Consider the following 24701-nt stretch of genomic DNA (forward strand, 5'->3'; position numbering starts at 1 on the left):
TTCAGAGGGTATTCATTTTTACCTCAGACGTGGCATGCAGTATAATATGAAACACTTACAGTTTCAGAGCAGTCCGACGTTGCTCTGTTCATTCACTGTTCATTCATGTTGTAAACGTAGCCTATAAATTGAGTCGACTTACTCTGCAGACATATACATATTTTAATGATCTCTGAATTGAAGATGTTTCATAGATAGACAAATATAATTTACAGAAAGAAATATCACACTTTCATCAGAGGACACATGTAGATGGAGGGCACTGGTGTCATGCATTTATCTGACATTTAAACACAAAAAGTACCTAATTTAACCGCCTGTTCGCTCGATTGTCATGTCATTTAATTATACCAATCTGCAGTGCTTCAATTTCAGTGTCAGTCAAGTCATCAGGATATTATCCCTTTACACTAACAAAACAATAACATTTTAATTGCACAGATTACTGAGTGTAAAGTGCAATGAATCAGTTCCTTTTCATGCAGGAAGTGTACATCCAAATCTATTTTTAAACACCTTTTCCCCTACTGGTGTCCTTATTTAAAAACAAAATCAAAAACATTTCGTTCATAAAATATGTTACAGTAATTACAAAGACACTTTATTCCAAGTACACTGTACTTCAAGTGAAGTCAAATAAAAAAGTCACTGGGGCCCTCTGCTGGTCATACTTATAATTTCAGTTAAAACAGTACAGTGTAACTCCTTAGGAGAAATGTTATAACTGTGTATAACAGGCATAAAAATGATGATGTGATTTTCAAGTTATAGTACACGGCAGAATATTTACAAAAATAATATTTACATATTCTCTAATAGTGTGCATTCTCAGATATTGTCACCTAATCTGATTATAACCCCCAATAGACACCTCCACATGGATTTCCAGAGAGAAAAGTTGGTAAACTTTGACTCCAATATACCACAGTCTTAACATCTCCCTCACCAGGAGCCTGGTAGCACAGCATGTGGTGTTGCTAGTTTGTGTATCTTTTCACCCAAGACTCTCTAGATTCACCCTGTTTACCCAGAGGATATTTTAATGTGACTGTGGGTGGAGTCATGTTTGTCTGTCAGTGCAGAAAGAGGAAGTGAAACTTGATGAATGAAACCCAAAGTGTTCCCTAATTACACAGAATGACTGCTGTGTACAAAGAAAACAACACACAATCAACTCGGTCTCTTGGTTGCCTGGGTCTTCTGGTACGTGTAAATATATATAAAAAAATAACATAAAATAAAATAAAATAATCAGGTGACTTTTGTTACTATCCCTGTTTTTATGTTTCCAAATGTTGCACCCCACTGCAGGTCGAAGGCACCATCATGTGAATCTGTCCAAGTACTTCATAAAAATTAGCAAAAAATATTAAAATATCCTCTTTAGTTAGTCTCTAGTTTCACAGAATATGCACAACAGTGCAGAGCATCTTTCCCAGATCAGTGGTCGGCAGTCTCAGGGAAGAGCCCCACTAAAAGTGACTATGGGCAGGCAGAGGAGGGAGCAGAAGGTCGGGTGGAGTGGCTGGATTTGAGCAGAGGCCTGGAATTTTCGTAGCCTCCAGTCAGTGGAGCTGTCAGGTTTGTAGCACACTGATATTTCACACCTGGATGACAAAGAAGGAGATATATGGTTAGAGAAAAACAAACATTTGCAAGGACTGTGTACTGTAAGTGGGTTTTGTCATTTCTGTGTACGTTTCCTGAGAGGAAAGAGGGCCATGGTGACGCAGCTGAGAGAGAGAAACTGCTCCGAGAACAAATCAAGAGCTAAAATCTAATTTGTATGTCTTTGTGATTCTAAACTATTTTTTTCTGACAAATGTTTCTTCTAAACACCCCCCCCCCCAAAAAAAAAAAAGAAAAGAAAAGAAAAAGCTGTGTCTTAACGTATGGTTGTGTTACCATGTAGACCACGTAGATGTGAAACAACCTGTCTCAATTAGCTACCATCACATATAGCTTCTTTCCGGTTTCTTTTCATTTGGGTGCACGTGTTTATTTTCATTCCAAACCTGGTGACACTCTGTAGTATCTTCTTCTCATCCTGGTCCAGGCACACAGCAAAAGTTGTGTTTTCAACACCGCTGACCTGCACCTTGTCCACCTTCACCTCAGTCACAGTCAGTTGCTGCAAAGGTGATAAGAGGAGCAAATTGTCACGAACAGACATTTTACCAAAAACCAACAAGACTTCACGAAAAGGAATCATTTTTAAACAACACGCACGACTTTCACACCTCGACCGAGCTGCATTGAAAACAACTCAGATGGGTTCAATCATTTAATCAGGTCTACATTTTGCTGATGAGGTTAAAAACTCTTATAAATAAACGCTCCAAACCCAAACTAGGTTAACACACCAGCATACAGTGCTGCAAAACAATACTACTGCCAAAGCACACACCAGCAAAAGAAATGTGTTCTTGTTTGTGTGTTGTGGCTTTCTGTTCCATCACGGTGTCAGACAGTAAACGGTTCCCATACATGCTTGCGTGTGTGACTAGATATTCAGTCGAGATTTTGAGATGAAATCGAGTGTGTATCGAGGACTCCATCTTCAGTGATGGCTGTGCTGCAAAGCTGTTTGCGAAAGTAGATTGGTGCTGCACTTTCATAACCACAAACCACCAAGGCAGACTGATATCACGTATTGCTCACCTGGTTGTAGCCCTTTTTGCATTTCCCATTCTGTCTCTTCAGGACTTCAGTCATTGTCAGCTGCAGGCACTCCATCTTTGAGTCTGATAGACATCATTTTAGGTCAATTAAGAATACACTTGCACATTTTGTTCATTTTCACCTTGAGAAAGGGTTTCGATTAGAAAACTAGCTTGAGTAATACGGGAATAAGAAAGTGAATGATTCGAATTGACAGTGAAGAATGGAATGTGTTTCCCTGAAATGAAATTGTGAACAGACATAACTTTTAATGGTAAACACAAAGAGTTACATACCTAGCTCCTCAGGATTCTTGCATGCTTTGATTAAGTTTACTGAAGTACAAACTTTGGTTTCTCGCTTCCACTGACTTCTGCCGCTAATAACAACCTGAATGAGAGGAAAAGTAGGGTAAGATTACGGCTCTTTTATTTAAACAAAAAAAAAACAAAACCCAAAACACTCCAGTTTTGGGAGATGAGAAAAACAGATATGATCATGACTGCTTCCAGACGACTGTGTCGATTTTGAAAGACAAAGAGATGTCACTTTTACCAATTTCTAATGGTTCAGACCACATGACCACAAAGACCAAACCTTTGTGCAAGTCTTTGTGCTTTGTCACAGAAGTTTGATGCGTCATCTCCTGTGACTCAAGAAGCGACCATATAACTTAAACCAGTTCTTAAGGCGGTGGAAAACTGCACTAAAGTGTTTGTTTGTTTTTCTCCTGATAAGATGTCATAATTACAAATAAAATTTGTTTATAACACAGCTTTATGAAACAAATTTTAATTAGGGATACAACCCAAACGCCATCCTACCTTGTTGTACACAACTTCCAAAGTTAGAGGGACTGCTTCTCGGTCACCATCAATGCCAAAACGTTTACTGGCAGCACCTACAGAAAAAAAAAGAAAAGCACACGTACACACATAAACTGTTAATCCACGGTACTTAAAAGGGCTACAAAACAATATGTCTACAAAATATTTTTAAATGTACTTCCTGGTGTGGAAAAAAAGACATTTGTGTAGTTTAGCCACTGTTGTCATAAGTTTTTACATAATGGAAACAAAGGGTAGGTCATTTGCACAGTAACTAACAGATAGAGGACATAAAAACATTTCCCTAAACTTTAACTTCTCCAAAGAAATTAAAAATCAGAAGTGCAAGTAGTGTTGACAAGTGAAACTTGAAAAGTAGAAGTGAATCATGATGTAAAAAAAAAAAGAAAAAAAAAGCAGTTGTTTCCCTACTATAAATTTAGTAGTCTCAGCCTCATAATAAATGATAATCCATGTCACTGTAAGGAAATGTGGCTGCTAGGCTATGTATAAATGCAAATGTTTGATGCATGCGTCTGACTTACCCATGGCCTTGATGGCTCGCGTTCCTGCGGCGTGACCCAACTCCAGGGAGTGGACGAACACCTCAGTCCTCCGCTCTCCACAAGCTAACGTCAGCTACAAGACCAAAGTTCCTCCGTTATTCACTGAATATGAAACTGTGTTTTGTTGTTAATGAGTGGCAGAGTGCCATTCTCTGATACTAAAAAAAAAAACTTGTGAATGAAGTTGCAAGAAAGGGGAACAAAAAGCCCCAAAAAAGCATTTTAAGTGTTAACGTGTAACCAACCTCAGCCTGATAGAGCTGGATTAGAGTTGGCCGAGCAGCATAGCGGCAATAGTACAGGACCAAGTCGGCCAGGATGGGTAGACGCTGCTCATATGAGCTATCGTAGGACTCGGACTCTGTTTTTGAGGTTTGCTGCAGCAAAGAGTTTATGATACATGGTGAAATTCTTTGTTGGATAAACAGGAATAACAGACTTTAGGATAGCTTCGGCTTGGTGGTGGAAAAGTTATACTACAGTTATACCTGGCAGACGATGTTGGCTGGTAAGTTAAGCAGGCTAAGGGTGTTTCTTTCGTACCAAGGATCCAGCATACCAAGGAGATGGGCAATGTCATTAGTACTGTCCCCTATGCCCATGTGGTCCTGCATGAGCAAAAGTGTCATACATTTACCTTTATGGACATTTTGTCTTTCTGTTCAAAAAAAAATCACAAATAATCATTCTGTAGTCATCTTGAAATTATGTTTTCTTTGCTCTACGCCTCAGGTAGCTTAGTCTAAAGCAGACCTTGTGCCTTGTATTTGATATTGGTGGTGGTGTTCTTGCACTTACGTTACACAGGGTTGTTCCCTTTGAAGCTCCAGGTTGAATTAAAGGACTAGAACCTCTCCGAGCTGCTATTACTGCAGAGTCTTTCTTCACTGGCACAAAGTAGAACTGAAGATTGAAAGCCCTGCTGAGACGTGGACATGCAGTCTCCTTTCTCCTGAGGTCATTGTATGCTCGGGCCACCTTCCCCGCTACATGATCAGCACCAAATACCACCACCCTCAGCGTAATATTCTTAATGTCTTCATCACTGCTAAGAATAGGCCTCCTTCGGAAGCAGACATGTTTAAGGGTTTGACTTTGTGGCTGGAGTGAGGGTTCAGGAATATGTAATCTGACCTGCTGTGGCAGGGAGTTGGAACGCTTCTCTCGCACCACAAAAAGGTCTTTCGATTCAGTGTTTCCTAAACTTTTGGCCCGGGAAAGGGGGCTCTTGGGTTTGATGAAAAGCCGGTAGAAGTGTTGGCTTAGTCGAGCTGAACTTTTTGTTGACCTTGGCGAACATTTTTCAGCGACAGGAGAGGAGCAAATGTAGTCATCAGGATCTTCAAAGTAGTCACTATCAGCTCCAGAGGTGATAGAAAGAAGGGAGGGAGCGTACGATTCTGAGGCTACAGACAAGGTGGAGAACATGGAGTCTTTGGATGTGGAGGAGATCGTGGAGAAGGTAGAGGCACGATGGCTGTTGCGGTAGTCACTAGGGATGATAGATATTGCAGAAGGTTCAACACCATGCTCCTCCTCGTCTTTGTCTTCTTCCACATCAATTTCTGTCACATACCTCTCGTCATCAATATCACCCTCTTCTTCCTGCTCATTAGTGGACAGGTAGCCAGTTTCATGTTCCAAAAGGGTGTTCAGAACATCTGCAGGAAACAGGATATAAATCTTACTTAGAAAATAATATTTAAATTTAGCTATCAAAACAGAGAAAAAAACACCTGCTGAAAGATCCAGGAAAAACTATCCTTAAGAGATTGATTTACAAATTCTCTGTCAACTAATAGGAAAAAGTTTATTCCCAAATATGAAGTACAAATAAATACAAGTTGAGTTTATTACCAAAGTTATCTTTTTCCCAGTTAAACATGTAACATTTGGCTGTGGGCAGGGGTAGCGTCTGCAACATTCCTAAGAGAAGAGCAAAATAACAGTCGGATTAGTGCCATGTAACACACTTCCAACCTCCAACCCCCCAGTTACCAAAACCAGCCTTACCATCAGACTTCCTTCCATTGGAAGCAGGGATCTTTATCTTCTCCCTGAGTTTCTCCAGTCCCTGGATGACATGACTCCGCCCCTTCAGTGGTTCACTCATGGTAGCAGCTGCCTCTAAGGCATTGCTTACCAAGGAGTAGATCTCCTCCAGCTCATTCACAGGTTTTTCCTGCAAAAAGTCATGGTCTCATATTAATCTCATATTGGACAGTACAGGTTTTGACCATGTGATGTCATAACATTTTCCTTTAATAAATATTTATAGATTTCCAAACTACAGTAACCATCTCAGAGTTTAAATCTTGGGCTGGAACTACAAAGCAAATATCTCACATCCTGAAAACATTCTTCAAACATAAAACTACTGACAAGCAACTCCTTACGACGATATCGTACGTACGCTAGAGTCTTTTTCCCTTTTATTCAGTTCAGTTTAGCAACGAACATCTTTGTTCCTGCCAGCGGGGAGAGCCAAGATAAAAACTACATTTATCTAACCATCAAAACCTATTAAAAAGGCATGTACTTAAGTCTTTGTAGCTTTATATAACAAATGTAATGTCAGAAATTCAAAGTAAAGATGGTTAATGGTAGATTAACATATTCATTCAGGTTAGGTTTAGAGTACACTAAAAAATACTTTCTCCCATTAGCTGTGGGTTAAAAATGAATGAAATATCTTACTAAAAGAAATGAATTTAGTTACAATGAAACAATGTGATTATTTAGCTTGTATGAGAATAAAAAAAACAACCCAACTATAACAAAATGTGTGTTTTGTACTACACCACAAAGTTTCCTAGCTTTTTACAATCAATATTTGCAGAACAGTACATTTAGCACACTTACCTGCAGAGCTCTGTGAATGCTGTGCAGAGGGTACTTGGTGCCTAGTGTGGACTGGAAGGCGTGTTTAATCAAAGTGATGTAGGTTTCTCTCTGTGAGTGCTGAACGCAGCTGAGCTGCTCAGCCACTGAAACAAAGTCAGCAGGAACTTCACTGGGGTTCATCAGCAACACAGTCCTGTCAGCAACACGGAGTGTTAGAGTAAAACCTTGACTTGTACACAATGTACACAACCTATACACTGTATGCAGGACACGATGCAAACAGGATGCTATGGTCATGATGAGGTTTGGTGGGTAGAAAAGGGGATGGAAAGGGATTTTCAAAGTACTGAGATGACACATCACACATGGTGTCATTAAGTATGGCACCTGTAGTTTATTTTTGTTGTTACTTTACACGTGGGATCGGATAAATGCAGCACGAATGGCTGTGCAACTTTTTCACAAGAAAGCAGAAGGTGCAAAGTTAACACACCAAAGTGAACTAAGCATACACCATCCTCTGCATGCAGTGCTTCAAAGGTAGAGAAAGCACAGTGTGCTTATGCAGCATAGGACCTTTGCAAATGCAGATATCAAATATCACCAGCACTTGGACTAGTTGTGGCTAATTTTTTTTTCTGTATATGCTATTTCTTTCTACATAGGCACATGCTTACATGCATATTCTATATTTTTATAGTCTTTAACGTAGTGAGCAGTGACATAGGGAAGCCTTACATGGTTTTTGAGCACTGGATGGATGTGTTCAAGCCCTGCTCGTCCCTCACCAGTCTCTGAAAGGAAATTCCTGTTTGGAAAACAGAACACAAACATTTGAATTGACACCAAAAAAAAAAAGCATGACTACATTAAATGTTGTGGTGGAATAACTAGAGGCAGATGAAGGGTAACTGATGACCTAATTACTAATAAATTATTGAAGTGTTAATATTGTTAATCATTAAAATTAGCCAATGCTGCTCACGGGACGGTTAAAGTCAACTGAAATGAATAAATGAGGTATGGGTACCTCTGGCTGTGACCTTATCCGAACAACAAATACACACCAAAACACTACACCAGCTAACACTCATTCACAAATCGGCCCTCCGAGGGCCGACGCAACAGCTGCCTGTGAGAAAATACACACAGTCACAGCAAGACTTCAGACACAAAACCCCGAGGCTTTCATTATTATATCTGGAGACTTTAACCATGCCACACTGGACTCTACTCTGGCTGCTTTTCACCAGTTTGTGAATTGTCCCACAAGAAGCAACAGGACAATTGACCTACTGTATGCTAATGTGAGAGATGCATACAGAGCCACCCCCCTCCCCCCACTAGGGAAGTCAGACCACAACCTGGTTTACCTACAGCCACAATACACACCCCTCGTCCAAAGGCAGCCGGTCACAACGCGCTCCATCCGGAGATGGACCCCAGAAAAGGAGGATGCTCTGAGGGACTGTTATGACACCACAGACTGGGATGTGCTCCTGAGCCCACATGGTGAGGACATAGAGGGGGCGACACACTGTCTTACAGACTACCTCAACTTTTGTGTGGACACGGTCGCCCCTGCTAAGACGGTACGGTGTTATCCTAATAACAAACCGTGGGTAACACAGGAAGTCAAAGCTGTCCTCAACATGAAGAAGAAGGCTTTCAGGAGCAAAGTGAAGGAGGAGATGAAGGCAGCACAGCGGGAGGTGAAACGCTGCCTGAGGGAAGCAAAGGACACCTACAGGAGGAAGGTGGAGCAGAAGTTGGAGAGGAACAATATGAGGGAGGTCTGGAATGGTGTGAAAACCATCACAGGCCACAACACCAAGAAAAGCACAGTGGGGGGGACTGTGGAGAAGGCAAACGAACTCAACAACTCTTCAACAGGTTTGACCAGCCCACAACCCCCCCACCCTCACCTTCACTACAGAGTCCTCTCCCCACTCTCCTACCTCCCTCGCTTCCCCCCCTTCCTGACACCATGACACCCCCCTCCTCCAATCCCTCTCTCAGCAGCAAGACATCTCCCCCCCTCCCCTCTTCCCAAACATCTCCCAGTGTCACAGTGGATCAGGTCAGGAGACAACTGAGGAAGCTTCGCCCCAGAAAGGCAGCAGGCCCAGACAAGGTGTGTCCTAGGATGCTAAAGGCGTGTGCTGCTGAACTTGGGGAGCCGCTACAACGAGTCTTCAACCTCAGTCTGCGACTGGGGAGAGTGCCCGCCCTATGGAAGACATCCTGCATCGTCCCGGTCCCCAAAAAGAACCGGCCCAATGAGCTGAATGACTTCCGACCGGTGGCACTGACGTCACATCTTATGAAGACTCTAGAGCGGCTCTTCCTCAACCTCCTCCGACCACAGGTACAACATGCCCAGGACCCACTACAGTTTGCATACAAGGCGGGTGTCGGAGTGGAGGATGCCATCCTGTACCTCCTACACAGAGCCCACTCACACCTGGATGGGGGAAAAGGCACGGTCAGGATCCTGTTTCTTGACTTTTCCAGTGCCTTTAATACCATCCGGCCCTGTATGCTTCAAGAAAAACTGAACAGGATGGAGGTGGACCCCTGCCTGGTGGCTTGGATCTCCGACTACCTCACCGACAGACCACAGTACGTCAGGCTGAAGGACATCACGTCTGACACAGTGGTCAGCAGCACAGGAGCACCACAGGGAACTGTGCTGTCCCCTCTTCTCTTCACCCTGTACACCTCTGACTTCTGCTACAACTCTGAATTATGCCACATTCAGAAGTTTGCAGACGACACAGCCATCATGGGGTGTATCTGGGATGATCAGGAAGAGGAGTACAGTAGTCTGGTGAGGAACTTTGTCGCATGGAGTCACACAAACCACCTGCAACTCAACACCTCAAAGACTAAGGAACTGGTTGTGGACTTCGGGAGGTCTAGAGCAGGTCCACTGCCGGTTCAGATAGAGGGGGAGGAGGTGGAGGTGGTCAACAAGTACAAGTACCTCGGGCTGTGGGTGGACAATAAACTGGACTGGTCATGCAACACAGAGCACCTGTATAAAAAAGCCCAAAGCCGACTGTACTTCCTCAGGAGGCTGAGGTCTTTTAACATCTGCAGGAAGCTCCTGAGGATGTTTTACCAGTCGGTGGTTGCTGGAGTACTTTTCTATGCTGTGGTGTGCTGGGGGAGCAGCACAGCAAAGAAGGACTCATCCAGGCTGGAGAAACTGATCAGGAGGGCTAGCTCTGTGGTCGGCATGAAGCTGGACACTCTGGTGACAGTGGCAGAGAAAAGGACATTAAAGAAACTGATGGACATTATGGACAATGCCAGGCATCCTCTGCACACGGCCATAAACAATCAGAAGAGTCTGTTCAGTGACAGGTTGCTTCTCCCAAAGACAAGAACTAACAGACTTAAAAACTCCTTTGTCCCACACGCCATCAGACTGTTTAACTCCTCTCTGGAGGGGAGAGGGAGGGGAAACAGGAGGACAAAGGAGGGAACAACTAAGCTGTAGTGCCTCTTCACCTCACTGTGCAATACCTTTTGTGCAATACTTTTGTAAATAGTCAACGGTGCAATAGACTCAATACTTGAAATGTGCAATTCACTTGTATTTTTATTTTTATTCCTATTTATTCTATTTATCCCCTTCGTATATTTTATTTATATTGTCTCTGTATTTATATATATATGTGTGTGTGTATAACTCTGTAACTTCTGTCGGTGCTGTGCTTTTTTGGAAATCGAATTTCCCAGAGGAACCCACCCGAGGGATTAATAAAGTTCTATCTTATCTTATCTTATCTTATCTTATCTTAAGTCGTCTTTTGTTGTTTTGTTTTTTTAATCTTTTGAAATACCTGACCATTCAGCTGAATTTCCTCACTCATTTGTGGTTTCTGCTTTCTGTAAATGCTGATACTACATCCGTTTTCAAACAATATCCAGTTAGAATGAAGAAGTTTCTCTTAAACCTGAAACCACGTCATCATCCTGCCTCTGTCAGGTGTACACGCTACAAGCAGAGCTCTTTTTCCCCCCCAAGCGTTATCCTAAATGCATTTCTTTGACTTATCACTAGGGGGAGTACAGTTACAACAGGTGGATAAGCAAGAGGTAAATTAAGCATAATATGTCTAAGAGGGCAAAGATGTGTGAATTAAACAGACACATAAAGAAGAGAAGGACCACAAAAAATAAACAACATTCTCCATATTTACCTGGGGCCTTCATTTCTAGCTGTATTGTGGAGAGAAGCTTTTTACACACACTGCAGTAGGGTTCAGGCCATGTGAGGAAATGGCAAAACACATCCATGGCTTCCTCCAGCAGGTCTGTGTTATCAGTGCAGTACGGTGTCTAAGACCAAAGCACAAAAAGATGTTTTTACTCTACAGGAGCTCTGTAGACCGCAAGATCCATCTCAGAAGACCAACAACATACTGAAACTACGATTATCATAATTGTTCATAATTCAGTTCTACTTCTACAATCTAGAAGCTTTGAAGCATAACTCAAACTATTACTCTGTTTTATATAAAACCTCGATGAATTATTTAAATAACTTGTTATTTATATAGTGAATAACTGTGCCTAACTGATCCAATACGGAAAGACCATTTTCTTTTGGAGCAACTGGCTGATCAACAATCATAATTTGATCCAGAGGGATCAGAGAATGCTTTTAATTGGAGCCATTTGGTCCATTAAGTGGGATGTATTAGTTCATAAGAGGTGGAAACACAAAGCAATACAAAACTGTTCTTTTCAGTTCTGCTCTTTTTTCAGGAAATGAAATGTATTACATATCTTATTGTCATGTTTGGGTCATACTATGGTTGTTCATTTGTTGTATATTACAAAAATATATGTAAAATAAAATATTTAGCAAGAAAGAATAAACGGATAAATCAAAGGTTTTCTGTAGGCATGATTTCTGCATGATGAAAAGGCTTCCTTTCACATCTTTCATTGTTACGGTTTCTAGTATTATGTAATTATCCTGTAACTGCTTGAACATACGTCACAGGGGATTGAATTGAGAAACTAACTGAACTTTAAGATGGAGAAAGCTCATACCATCTTGGAACACTCTGAATGCTACTGAGAGGTGAAGAAAGGTCACATATTTTGATAACATCTGTTTTTAGACAAGCTGTACCTGCAACAGCGTGGAGGAGAACATGATAGCGAGAGGAGCCACCAGCTCATACTGACACTGCTCCTGAACCTGATCGCACGAACAGATGAACACAACATAAAGCGAGTAAGGATTAGTTAATGTAGACTTTTGATTATTATAGCATTCATTCATCAATGATTAATACATCTTTTCTCCTTGACCTCTCACCTCTCGGGTCTTCCTGATGATCTGCTGTAAAAGGATGATGAAGTTGTCCGGATCTCTCTTCACCAGCTCCTCCAGGCTCCATCGGTTCATTGACTGTCCCACTGAGCACATCAGCACTGCAATACATGCGTTTTTACAGCTATAAACAACATATATGCTTGACATTCTCACATATTTAATATCTAATGCTACGATTCTAATTTTCTACATATTTTTAGTAGCCATCAAACGTACCCCATAGTGGTAATGAAACAAGGCACTGGACAATATTGTGCTAGGCTCTGACACTGGTTTGCAAAAAACACCCAACAGCTTTTTGAAGTCTCAAGCTGTCACTTCTGGTGCGTATCATAGGTGTGTATTATCACCTTTTGTTCACTGTTTCACTAAGGATGTTTGTGTATGTACAAATACGACAGGATGGATTTCCTGTTGTTAGAAAAAAATAAAATAAAAACAAGATAAGATCTCAGTTTGAAAGATTTATTTTGCACTAGGTTATTCACAAAGGGTAATTTGGTAAAAGTGCAGTTGGCAAGTCCCAGATAATCAATTAACTTTTTATCAAAAGTCTCAATATAAAGCTTTTGGTATACATAATAATGTTTTACTGTTTTCTGTTACAGTGTGAAACAGAAACCTGAATTAAAAACAACAAAGTAGATCTGTGAATACAGTATTTCAAACCACACCGATCTGTTTTTTTGAGTGTGGTGTATCACAGTCACAAAAACAACTGAAAATGACACCTGACTCCTCACAAGCATGTTATTTTGATATGATCCCTCGATCTCCGTGACTTAGATTGCACATCAATCTAAGGAATTAAAGCTTTAGCAGTCAAACACAAATGCCGTCCTATAAACAGGCCTTTGCATCCAAGTGCGCTACCTAACATCTCTAAAAAGCAGTGCGCTATTTGCATCATGATCACACCTAACCACTTGGGAGCTCTAGTCTTTTTTAATATTGCTGGTTATGGGAATACAGCTGCCTGTTTTGAATGATCCTGTTAAGATCCAGAATGTAATACATCAGTGCTTCAGTAGACGGCTTGTGCTCAACATGTGGACGTTTACGTGAATGTAGCACATTACATATCCCTGGAAGTTTATCCGGTCAATGCATTTCAAAAATAAAAATAAAAGCTCTGAATTGGAAAAAACGAATGATGAAACTAGAACACCAAACTAAGACCTTCAGGTCACGTTTTAAATGCCAAAATCACATCATCACCACCGATCAGTTTGCACAGGTATGCGTCATTCTATCTGACACTGGTTGACGTGCGGAGGCCGATGCCAGTTTGATCTTCCGCCCTGTTTTTATACTCTGCATCACAGTACCTCCTGCTTCTGATGCCTCACACACACGCTGCGGTCTGTACCACCACTTCCTCCCAGCTGTCTATTCACACAACTTCCTTCAACACCCAATAGTGTGCTCCACCAATGATCTTTCAGCAACAGTGTCATCAACAAGCAGCTCAGACTCTTCTGAGCGTATGTCGCGCACAGTCCCTGTGTTAAGAGCTCGTGAACAAACAACTTTTTCTGTCAACACCACATGTTACACATGTCCAAATGTGCTTGCTAGAGGTTGATACTTCTGAGAAAATGTGGTGCCTTTACCTTCCTAGAAACAGAATTTTGACCCCACACTCTAAATGAACGCCTGTAATGAACGATTTCTGTTCATTGTATGGCACTTTAGACTGAAAAACCTGCTGTAAGCAGATAAAATTACAAAACTTACAACAAACATATTAACAAGAGCCATGGTTAATGCCGTGATACGATTTAGTTAGTCAGAACTATTGACATTTACGATGGCTTACCCACACATTTTGTCCCAGTAAACTATGCCAGTGAACCAATACAAGTCACAATACAAGGAGGTGAAGTGAGAGACAGAATGAGCTGCGACCAATATAACTCCATATAACAAATGTAACAATTATATCTGTGCACACAGAGTTCAGACTCTGTGTATGAAACTCTGAATCAGGCTCCTCGTGGCTTTATCTCAGAATAAAAATAATAAAGATTAAAAGATATTTGGTGCAGTGACGACACTAACAAAAACAAATGATGTGATTATATTGCCATGGCAGATAGGAGCACAACCAAGCATTTGCTCTGTACATCTCTAAAAAGATGCACATTAAAAAAATGGTGTTGTAAAATTCAGAGGATGGCGTTTGTCCAAGAAAAGCTTTTTAAGGCTTCACAGGATCAGCTGTCTGATTATAACCTTCTTTTATAACCAGATCTTAGCGGTGATCCTATAAGTCCTTGGTAAAACTGCAGGATCTTACCGTTCCAGTGATGTGCTGCTGTGGGACTTTGCCGCAGTCCATCCAGACACCTATCCAGAGCATGCTGGATCCGGTCCTCTGTACAAGAGGTGTGCTGCATATTCACCACTCAGGTTCTGGAAAGAGGCAGGAGAGAGATGATTATTAAGCACCGAAATATGATAAGCATCTCAATGCCCTTTAATGTCTTCTGTGGAAGATTATCTTCAAATACATTCATGCATAATGTTCCCATGCAAACGTACACACATGCTCCTCTCTTTTCCTCAACAGTGTGTTGTGTTATCGCATTTACTTTGCATGAAGGCAGTTCACTCGGCAAGTATGAAAATCAGTCAGAAGAAGATACACAAACCATAATCTAAGTGGTAAGGAAAACAGACACAGGGCTATTTGTGTCACTGTTTTGTTGCTATAGTTCCTGAAATGTCCTAAACACATTTGACAGAAACCTCCGCTGCCTCAAAGCAGCCATATTTATCTAAAGACTTAAATGGATCTGTGACCACTTTAATACAACGGTTTTAAGCAGACCTGCTTCAGTTATAGTGTATTCAGCAGTTACATTGTACAAGGATGGGAATTTCTGGATTTAAGACATTACATATTGCTCAACAAGCTTTGACTGAGAAAATTTTAAAGGAAAACAAACTGGAAAGCAAACAATTTTCACCATTTTTAACAGGATAAAAGAAAACCCCCCAGCCCGAAGTGATTTTAAAATTAACACACACACACACACACACACACACACACACACACACACACACACACACACACACTCTGCAATCCTATAAATGAGAGAGATATGGCGAGGAAGAGCTTGTTATAGAATTCCTGTATGACAAAAATATGCGTCATATTTTACCACTGACTCATGAGGATGTACTGAACTTCACTTTTTTTTTTAAACTTTCAGTTTATCAGCGCGTTTGGCTGTTTTTCATGCAGCAACTGAGGACAACCCAGGTGTGGCAAGCTGTTTCAGTTCTGTTATGAACACATCTCATAAGACATATGCGTAAGGAAAAACACAGGCGTCCGCCAGTCAAATTAAAATGGGCTGAGTAGTCACTTGTAATTCTTGGATGTTTTTATATGTAGAAGAACAACATTTGTGGTGGCAGAAGGTTAACGACACAATTTCAGAGCTGAAAACTGGACCTAACCGCTAACCAAACAGTTTATAAAGAAGAAAGTAGTTCATAGGTTTGAAAACGGTAAAGTGAACATCTCTTTTCACGGGCAACTATAAAATTTCCCGATCTAGCCTTTCAGTTCAAATTAAACAGGTGTTTCTGTGTGGGCCAGCTTGTACTCTTATTAGGAATAGCCACAGAAACCATTTTCAAAGAAGCCTGTTGCTTTCGATACAACAAAAAGTGCACTCTCTCATAATTTGTCAGGAAAACCATGGGTTTTCAAGCACCCTTAGTTGCATCCAACTCACCATGGCATGGTATGAATCTAATTATTCTTAGATTTTTCCAGACTTCCCATAACAGAGTCCAGCTACACAATGTTACCATGACCTAATTGCATGTAATGACCCCATTAGATGCAATGATGACCCCAGCTGTGTGATATGTTGTATTACACAGATGGTTTTCATATCCAGGTTAGACAACAGCTTTTTGAACATTTTGGGGGAAACATCAGCATTTCTTGCTGAATATGCATTTTTACATGTTTTTCCCAAATAATCTGCATGAGCAAACTCACACATGACCAGCCTCTGTAATGGGAAGAGGAAACTAACCTACGATCTATTAAAAGAGGATGTAAACAAGCTTAAAGTTGGCTGGCTGGACAATGAGTTCGAGCTCCAGAAGCATACGCAACTAGTTAATTAATATATAAAAGTAGCTCTGTATCGGTTGCATTGACGAGAGAGGCATGAGAGACATTTTCATGTGCAATACTCTAGTTTTAGGGTTAACATATTCAATAATTTGGGGCCTAAATGTATTATTGAAACCAATAAACAGCTTCTAACTTGTTAATGCATGTACACATAGAACAGGCGCGTTTTCCATAGTTAATGTTGGAAAAAGATTGTTTAACATGGTCAGAAATAAGCTTGCTGATAATGCATTACGTATCTCCTCAATACGTTTCTCCTGACTCACTTAAGAATTTGGAAATGCAATAAATGCATGTGCAAGCATGAGGAAACATCCAAATATAAGAAGCAGAACAAATACTTCTGTAAAAACAAAAATTAAATTAAAATTAAAATGAAGGCGACAGCGCTTTTAGAAGATTTACAATTTTAGAAACAGAGCAACCAATCAGATCTTCTACCTCCCCCCGACAGAAACGCTCAACAGCTTAATCGAGTTTGTCCTTCAAGAGTCATTTTATTCCTTTAAGTGAAATCTGAATGTGCCAAAGTTTAAAAAAAACTATCAGCATGCTGTGTACAGAAACATCACCGGTGTCAACAGTACCAAGAAAAAAAATAACTTTCATTTAGTAGTAATGGCTTTTTTTCCACACTGATTTCACATTCACATTTTTTTTAGTCAGTGTAATCTTCAACAAGAATGGTTATGGAGTGATGGTAGACCAGGACCAGAAATGAGTAATGACATCAAGCTGTGTGTCTGATTATATCTCCTCAAAATTTCCCCTGACAGGTTCACAAATTCCCCACTTCAGATGAAAGCTAGAAATACATGCTGGCTGACAGATGAACGGTGTTACCAAATTACTCACTTGATCTTTATACACCTACACGCCTAATAACTCTAACTGACACACACTGACACACATAAGCACATAACTGTTTATCCTTGACTTCAGAGGACAGGAAGTTGAGTTACACTGATTACCTGGAGATTTTTTCTGACATGTATCAAATGCTAGTTAGTCTATTAGTAACCCCACTCTAGAGTAACAGTAAAACATGTCTGCAATTCAAGTACTTAAGACATTGCCCAGGAAGGGAAAGTTTGTTAGTGTTTGTGAAACTAGATTTAAGTCCCCACAGCCTAAACACAACCCTGGCCACCAACAGTCTGTATGCTTGAGAGCAGGCTGGCATTTGGGAATGTGCTTGTTTCTTGGCCAGAGTTAGACGGGCAGCAGCTGGTTAACTTGGATTAACACAGACTGAATCACATGCTTGTATGTGTCCACAAAAGATGTGTAAAAAAAATAATATCTGTTGAAGAAAGACGTCATAATGATAAATGTCTATAATGACCTTATGGAAGATACGGAACAAACAGCTTGCTTTTACGCCTCTCTTTTTCTTGGATTAGCTAAACAAGATGATACTATTTGGCAGTTTTTTATCTTTGGAAAGAACCAAGGAAAGTGCACTTCCTGTTTCCAGTCTCCATAATGAGCTAAAACATTTAGATACCAACTGTAAATTTGTATTTAAGTGACTTTTATATTAACCTATGAACCAGAACAATAGTTGATCATCATCTAACAAGCAAGTTAACAAGGATATTTCTCAAAATGTCAGACTGTTCCCTATGAGCCACAACAACTCATAGGGAACAGTGCTGTGGACATTGACAACACAGCACAGCACAAAACACCTTTAGGAAAATGTGCGCTATTGTTTCCCCAAACAATTGTCCTTATTTTTACTCACAACTCGTGCTTAAGTACAGATGCACAGCACTGACATCCAAACTTCCAACCTTGCCATAGGCACGGGTCAGGAAGTTCATGCAAATCCCAAGTTCAGGAGGCCAGATGAATGAAACTCAATTATCCCACAGCACTCCACTTTCCTAAAGTTACCATTCAATAACAATACCTTCAGCTCTAGGCATAAACAAAACCACCATGCAGCACTTTTCTCAGCCGTCCCTCCTCCCCAGAGATGTATTGTCTCTAAAAGTGTCCCAGCGGCACTGAGCAGGACTACAGAGCCGTGTGCGTTGGATCCTTGTATTGAGTGCTCCGGTAATTGTCAGGGCTGGACAGAGCTGGATATGAGCCCAGTTGATGTGGAAGGAACTAATAAATTAAAGTTGTAATGACTCTTACATCCAACGTGGCGTTCAATGAGGACACGTAAAGGTAATAAAAGAGATGATAGCACTGTATGATGCAGTGAAAGTGTTACATATGAAAGAACCAACTGGTATAGTCCCTCTATGTTACTTATTCAGTACTCTTTTACCAAACATGGATGATTAAGCTTTTGTTTGGTATTCTTCTCAAAGAAAAGTCAGATATATTTTAGGAAGCTGCCATCACACACCCTTTTGCAATGTAAGATGTACATCCAGCTATTATTAATCTTAAAAACAGTGAGGGTGTCTGCTGAACTATTAACCTGTCAGTGGAAATCATAAACACTATAATAGAAATACGGCAAAAACAGCTATATACCACATCCAGATTGTTGCGGATTTTCTGGGCTTATGCAACTACAGGGATTTTTGCAGCAAAATTCAACCATAAGCGTCATCGAAGTTGTTTACATAGACCTGCTAGTCATGTTGCAAATGCAGCGACTTTGTGGTGTTTCATAAGAGGATGTATGCAGTACATCCCTAAGAGTCAACAAGGTCACTTCCACTTTTTCATGGCTTACATTCTGACAACAACAAGCAGTGTTTCTATGGTTTAGAGCTAGTTTTCAAAAACGTAAAGCGAAGTAAGCATTATGTTACAGAGACAGTCCTTAAAGAGCTTAAAAAATAAAAAATAAGCATGGTTCATGCACTAAAAACACGGATGGTGTCATGTTTTGATCTTCAACATCTGCATGAAGCAATCTATTCTAGGAAGAAACAAACTAGGAAAACATTAACTGATAGCTCTGTCTACCATCAGGAGATCAACATACAACCAAATGGTAATCTCTCACAGAGATATCTTTTAAGCTTTTAGCCAATGTTTGACTCTGATAGACTCCCCGCTCTGTCAATAATAGCATCCCCAAACCACCAGACTATACCACTATTCCACCCACAAATGTTTAGTTCCTTTTTCCTTTCTCTTACCTGCCTGCTCCACACTGAGAAAAGCCGGCCATTCAAGCAACAGCTGATCCAAACAGAAACAGCTTCTGTATGAAATCCAAAGGATGAATTCTGGGTTTTGATTTTGTCACGATGACATTAACATTGTTCTTACATACTGGTTTTTGTGTAGAGTGAACACCCCCCCGCCACCCGGTTATCTTCCCTTTATAAGCCCATTTCTCACTTGTGCTTCTTGTAGGGTTTTTCATCAAACTTCCCACAGCGCATCCAACGTTTCACCTCAGCCTGCGTCCCTCTCTTTCTCACAATGTCCTCTTTTTCCTCTCCCTCCATCTCCTCACGGACCTCTTCCCATGTCTCCCACAGATCCCATTACCGAATGCTTCCTAACAGGAAGATAGCTTCCCTGCGTCGCTGAGGAAGCAGGTGCCTCTCTATTGTTGTGGTGTGATCAGACTCTTAGATATACTCCCACAGACCAGGGACGAGATCTCTGTGTATATATGTGCATAATACATGCGTGCCTCTCATTTTAATTGACAGTCACACACCCCACCATCACCCTCACCCCAGCCCCAAACCCTTTCACAACTTCAATATTCACATCCAACCTTACTCTCTTCCCCTGACCTAGTGGATGTGAACCTGCCTCTTATGGCTTTAGGAAATAACAGCAGTCCAACTCCAAAGCTCTGTTGTAATTAAGTGCTTCCCTTTAGTCCAAACAACCTCTACCGGTGACCACTTGGCATTATATATAAGCTAAGCAGGTCAAAAAGTAACACTGTGTGGATGTGGCTTTTGTTTAATGCTATTATGCTGTATTTCCTACTTTAGAGCATCTAGAAAATACCTCATTAGGAAATAATGAAGGTGAACTTGCTCTTCAGCTCTGCGTGCATGTGCACGGCTGTTTAGAATCATCAGCTTTTATACTAATAATGCAACGAGATGCACACATATGCTGTTGTGCTGCTAATTACAGCAGCAAAACAAAGGGCCTGTTTGGTCACTCTATGTAAACTTTGGTTTTCACTTCCTGAATAAACACTGATAAACATATGAAAATTTTAATGCAAATATCAGGTTCTTTAATATCAGATTATGAAACTCAGAGGAGGCAGTAGAAGCACTGCAAACAAGACTGAGCAAACAAACAAAATAACAAAAACTATATATACTATATACAACAGCATATAGGCAGCATAGTCAGTATATAGGAATGTTTGTCTGTGTTCTAACTATATACAACAGTATATAGTATATGTATAGTGAATGCTAACAGATGCATGTGTTTACACACCCGGGGGTGTTGACCTCAAAGTATGTGTCGTAAAGGTGAGCACGAAGATTTTACTGATATCAAAGCCTTAAAGAGACAAACAGGAAACAATTTGACGAATAACACACTTTAGCGGTAGGATTCTGCAGTCAACCCTCCTAGATGTGAAATTGTGGTCAACAATCTCATACCCACAAATCAACAGGCTTGATTGTCCGTGTTCTTCGATACAACAAATGGTCCGCGAGCTGCTCCAGCAGTTATTATTTCTCAACATAGGAGTGATTGTATTCCAACTCGATTGTGAAATTGGACTATTTCTATGAAAAATAGATGATCCCTTCCTGCCGTTGTGCAGAACAAATATGTCATCATCTAATGGGTGGGGTGGAAGCACGGAGTAGCTTGTAGTTCTTTTTCATTTTTTAACTTTCTTGAGAAAATTGTGACATGGGGTAGTGGGTAAATCATGCGTACGCCTGAAACATGACTCCAGTCACAAATAGAACGCCTACAAAGATCACAATCCTGACCTAAAAACACAGCAGATCATTTCTGGTGAATCTGGTTGCGAAGACAATCACCAGGGATCATTTCTGCATATGCAGAGGAAGTTATACAAAACCTTTCATAGCTTCAAAGGAAAATGTGGGAAGTCTCATCAACTGCAAACAACTGATATGATTAGATGCATCACTTGGGTCTGCTTGAGGCCACGCAACGTAAAAAGCAAAATCTCAGCCCAAAACATGGAAAAGTGATGTTGCAGAATGTCTAAAAATCTTCTCTCTTTTTTGAAGTGAGTTTTATCTTATATTTTTGTTTTGTCTTCTCAATATCACTCAAAATCACAGTGTGACAAATGCAGCTACATCATTACATTACTGGTGACAAGTATCTAAATTACTAGGCACTTTATTCAAAAAGCTCCTCGAGTGACCTTTAATTGTATTGTACTTGTAACCCATGTGTGAACAGCAAAGGGTTGTTGTTTTTTTTCCCCAGTAACAGGTATCACGAGTTCAGCAGTTTGCTTGGTGGCATTTCTGTGGGTGGACAATCAAAAAAACTTGGTCTTTCTTCTCACCCTGAACTGAAGCTTCGAGTAAATCGGGATCCTTTGCTTGCATCCCTGGTTAAACTCCAATAGACTTCCATGGCAACCAAAATGACCCCAAGGACAGGAAACCTTTCAGCTCATTGGTGCAACTTAAAGTGCTGACCCACAACTCTTCCTTCATCTGATCGCCTGGTCCCACTAGCTTCAAGTACTTTTCTCCTTCTAAAAATCACAACATATATTTTAGACACCATCCAGGCATCTAACACGTGCTTCTGCATCTCTATACTTCCTCACTGAATACTATAGGCATGAATCACATAGAAAGTCTAGAAAAGCAGAAGTCACCATAATGGTAGGACTGTGGAGGTCTGTCAGATCACAGGTTTCCCATCAGTGTTTGATGCTGACAGAAAACAAAACAGTTTTTAACACTGCTGAGAAACGAGCTCTGGTGCCATAAAACACACGTACATGAGGAACAACTAGATTACAATAGATGAATGACAGAAGCAGCTTCACTTTGACGGCGTCATAAACTGTCGACTCTTAGATGCAAACGTAGATGCGCACAGGTGACACAAACAGTCTGTTGTCATATATCAAAGGTTCATGAAATTCAACACAAACATATCTGTACACAGTTAACCCATTTGCGAGTGGAACACTGCTGGTCGCCTTTAGAATAAAATATTTCCTTCTTCACAGTCTTACCTGTGGGTTATTGGCCAGCCTCCATAGCCCCTGTGCGTGTCTTAAAAGTCCAAAAAATCCAAGGGAAGGTGTCTCCTGTTCAGCGTCGCTGCCATTCATTCAACACGCACATCACGATTTAATAGGCAAACCCACATCCTGGGTAAAAAGAGCGGAGCCGTACGCCGTTCTGCGCTTTACATACAAAAACTGGCTCACAAACACGGCAAACAGGAAGTGTATGAGCGAGGCGCATGTGAGCACAATGACGACGGCTGCTGCTGCCGCTGAGAGTGTAGAGCTGGGAAGTGGAACTGTGTGGTAATCCGTGTGTTTCTAGACCTGTGCATGATGTTGGCCTCGGAAAAGAAGTCACGCTTCATGTGTGCGTTTTATGCGCACATTACGTTCACTTAAACCCAAGATATGTATTTCTGTATTTTCGGTGTCTTTTAAATTCAAGTGTTAAAAATAACTATTTTGAATGACAGAGAAATTACTCAAACCTGCGGACTCTGAGTTTTTCATTTTCTCTGCAAACCCCATTCTGTCAGGGAAACACTAGCCTTACTTCCCCTGTCGATTTGCTTGTCATTTACATGTTATCTATTTGTGTGACTTTGAATTCCCCTTCTCTTAAAGAGAGGGAAATGCAGTGGCAAGCTAAACAAACCAGTGACAGTAAACACTGTCTGCGTTTCGGCTCAGAACTCTTGTCACTCACTACCAGCACAGCAGCATCTGGATCCAAAGCTTATATAATATAAGTTAATGAATATAACATTGATTTAGATTTAGTTTCTAGTTATAAAGAAAGGTAATTTTTACATAATACACAGAATATATGTATATTTTTTATATAAAAAATACATTTTAAAACGACATATTATATTCCCACAGAGCTTCAATGTAATCTTAAACTCAGTTTTTAGGAAATATACATGTTTAAATATAGTCTATTTATGAAAAAAGGAGCGCAGAGATTTAGTGTAGGGTTTGTTTATCAGCTTGTTGTTTGTTGTTGCCTGTCTTTTGTCAGTCACAATGATCACTGTGACATCAAATATCATGCTGGATCTACCAGTTCTATCATGAGACTATCCAGCTCTGATGCAAACTCAGTAGCCATGTCATGCCAAAAGGCTTGGAGGAAATAACAGAATGGGAGACTGCAAAAGGATATGCACTGCAGAACTTCACTGACTGATAGAGAAGATGCAAACAGTGCATGGAAACTAAGCAAAAATTTGACAAAGAGAAATAAAAACACACTTGTAATTGTTATAATATTTGAAAATCAGGACGTAAAGCCACAGACAAATGAAAAAGATAAGGAGCAGGATGACCATGTTTTATAAAGATCTGTCCACAGAAAGAAAGTTCCGTGTGCTGGATGTGAATTTCTTAAAAAAGGATTCCCTGAAATATCTTTCTTTTAGGTTGGACTATTGTAATTCATTTTTATCAGGTTGTTTTAAAAACTCCCTGAAAAATAGTCAATTGATCCACAACGCTGCACTAAAAGTATTAAGTGGGACTACAAAGAGTAGAATGGGAGACAGAAAGTTCCGTTTTAAAGCCCCTCTTCTGTGGAACCAGCTCCCTGTTTGGATTTGGGAGATAGACGCTCTCTCTGCTTTTACGATCAGGCTTAAAACTTTCCTTTTTGATAAATCATATAGTTGGGGCTGGATCAGGTGACCCTGAACCCTCCTTTAGTTACACTGCAATAGGTCTAGTGAACTGGGGGGTTCCCACAATGTACCGAGAGTTTCTTCTTTACTCACCTTTTTCAGTCAGTATGTGTTTATACACACCTCTGTATTAAATCATTAGTTATTATTAATCTCTGGCTCTCTTCCACAGCAAGTCTTTTGTGTTGTCTCCCTCCCCTCACCCCAACTGGTCACGGTGGATGGCTGTCTCTCTCCGAGCCTGGTTCTGTCTGAGGTTTCTTCCTGTCTGAGTTTTTCCTCCCTACAGTCACCGAGTGCTTGCCCACAGGGTCCAGCTGATTGTTTTCTCTCTGTTATTGTAGGATCTTTATCTTACAATATAACGCACCTTGAGGCAACTGTTGTTGTGATTTGGTGCTATATAAATAAAACTGAATTGAATTAAACTGAAATTCTTGTGCTGCATTTTTCTTTAT

General features: G+C 40.6%; 1 protein-coding gene across 4 annotated transcripts; it reads right to left on the reverse strand.

Annotated features, from left to right (window-relative positions):
• Positions 1-138: 138 nt before the first annotated feature.
• pik3r5 (phosphoinositide-3-kinase, regulatory subunit 5) lies at positions 139-22968 on the reverse strand. 4 transcript variants are annotated; one of them, XM_082535337.1, is made up of 19 exons: positions 22571-22967; positions 14557-14672; positions 12240-12355; positions 12051-12119; positions 11110-11248; positions 7637-7706; positions 6917-7091; positions 6068-6236; positions 5912-5980; positions 5631-5715; positions 4853-5546; positions 4543-4662; positions 4300-4431; positions 4034-4127; positions 3486-3562; positions 2958-3051; positions 2662-2744; positions 2016-2131; positions 139-1607 (listed from the first exon to the last, which is right to left on the reverse strand). In XM_082535337.1, the coding sequence occupies exons 2-19, from the start codon at positions 14654-14656 to the stop codon at positions 1457-1459; spliced, it is 2553 nt and encodes an 850-aa protein (XP_082391463.1). In that variant the 5' UTR covers positions 14657-14672; positions 22571-22967; the 3' UTR covers positions 139-1456. The 4 variants fall into 4 exon arrangements, with proteins under 4 accessions (XP_082391463.1, XP_082391460.1, XP_082391461.1 ...); XM_082535334.1 differs by having other exon boundaries at positions 4853-5715; positions 22571-22968; XM_082535335.1 differs by lacking the exon at positions 22571-22967 and adding an exon at positions 21884-22043 and having other exon boundaries at positions 4853-5715.
• Positions 22969-24701: the final 1733 nt, after the last annotated feature.

Source organism: Aulonocara stuartgranti (assembly GCF_965226115.1).
Source record: "Aulonocara stuartgranti genome assembly, chromosome: 6".
In the NCBI taxonomy this organism is placed as follows: Eukaryota; Metazoa; Chordata; class Actinopteri; order Cichliformes; family Cichlidae; genus Aulonocara; species Aulonocara stuartgranti.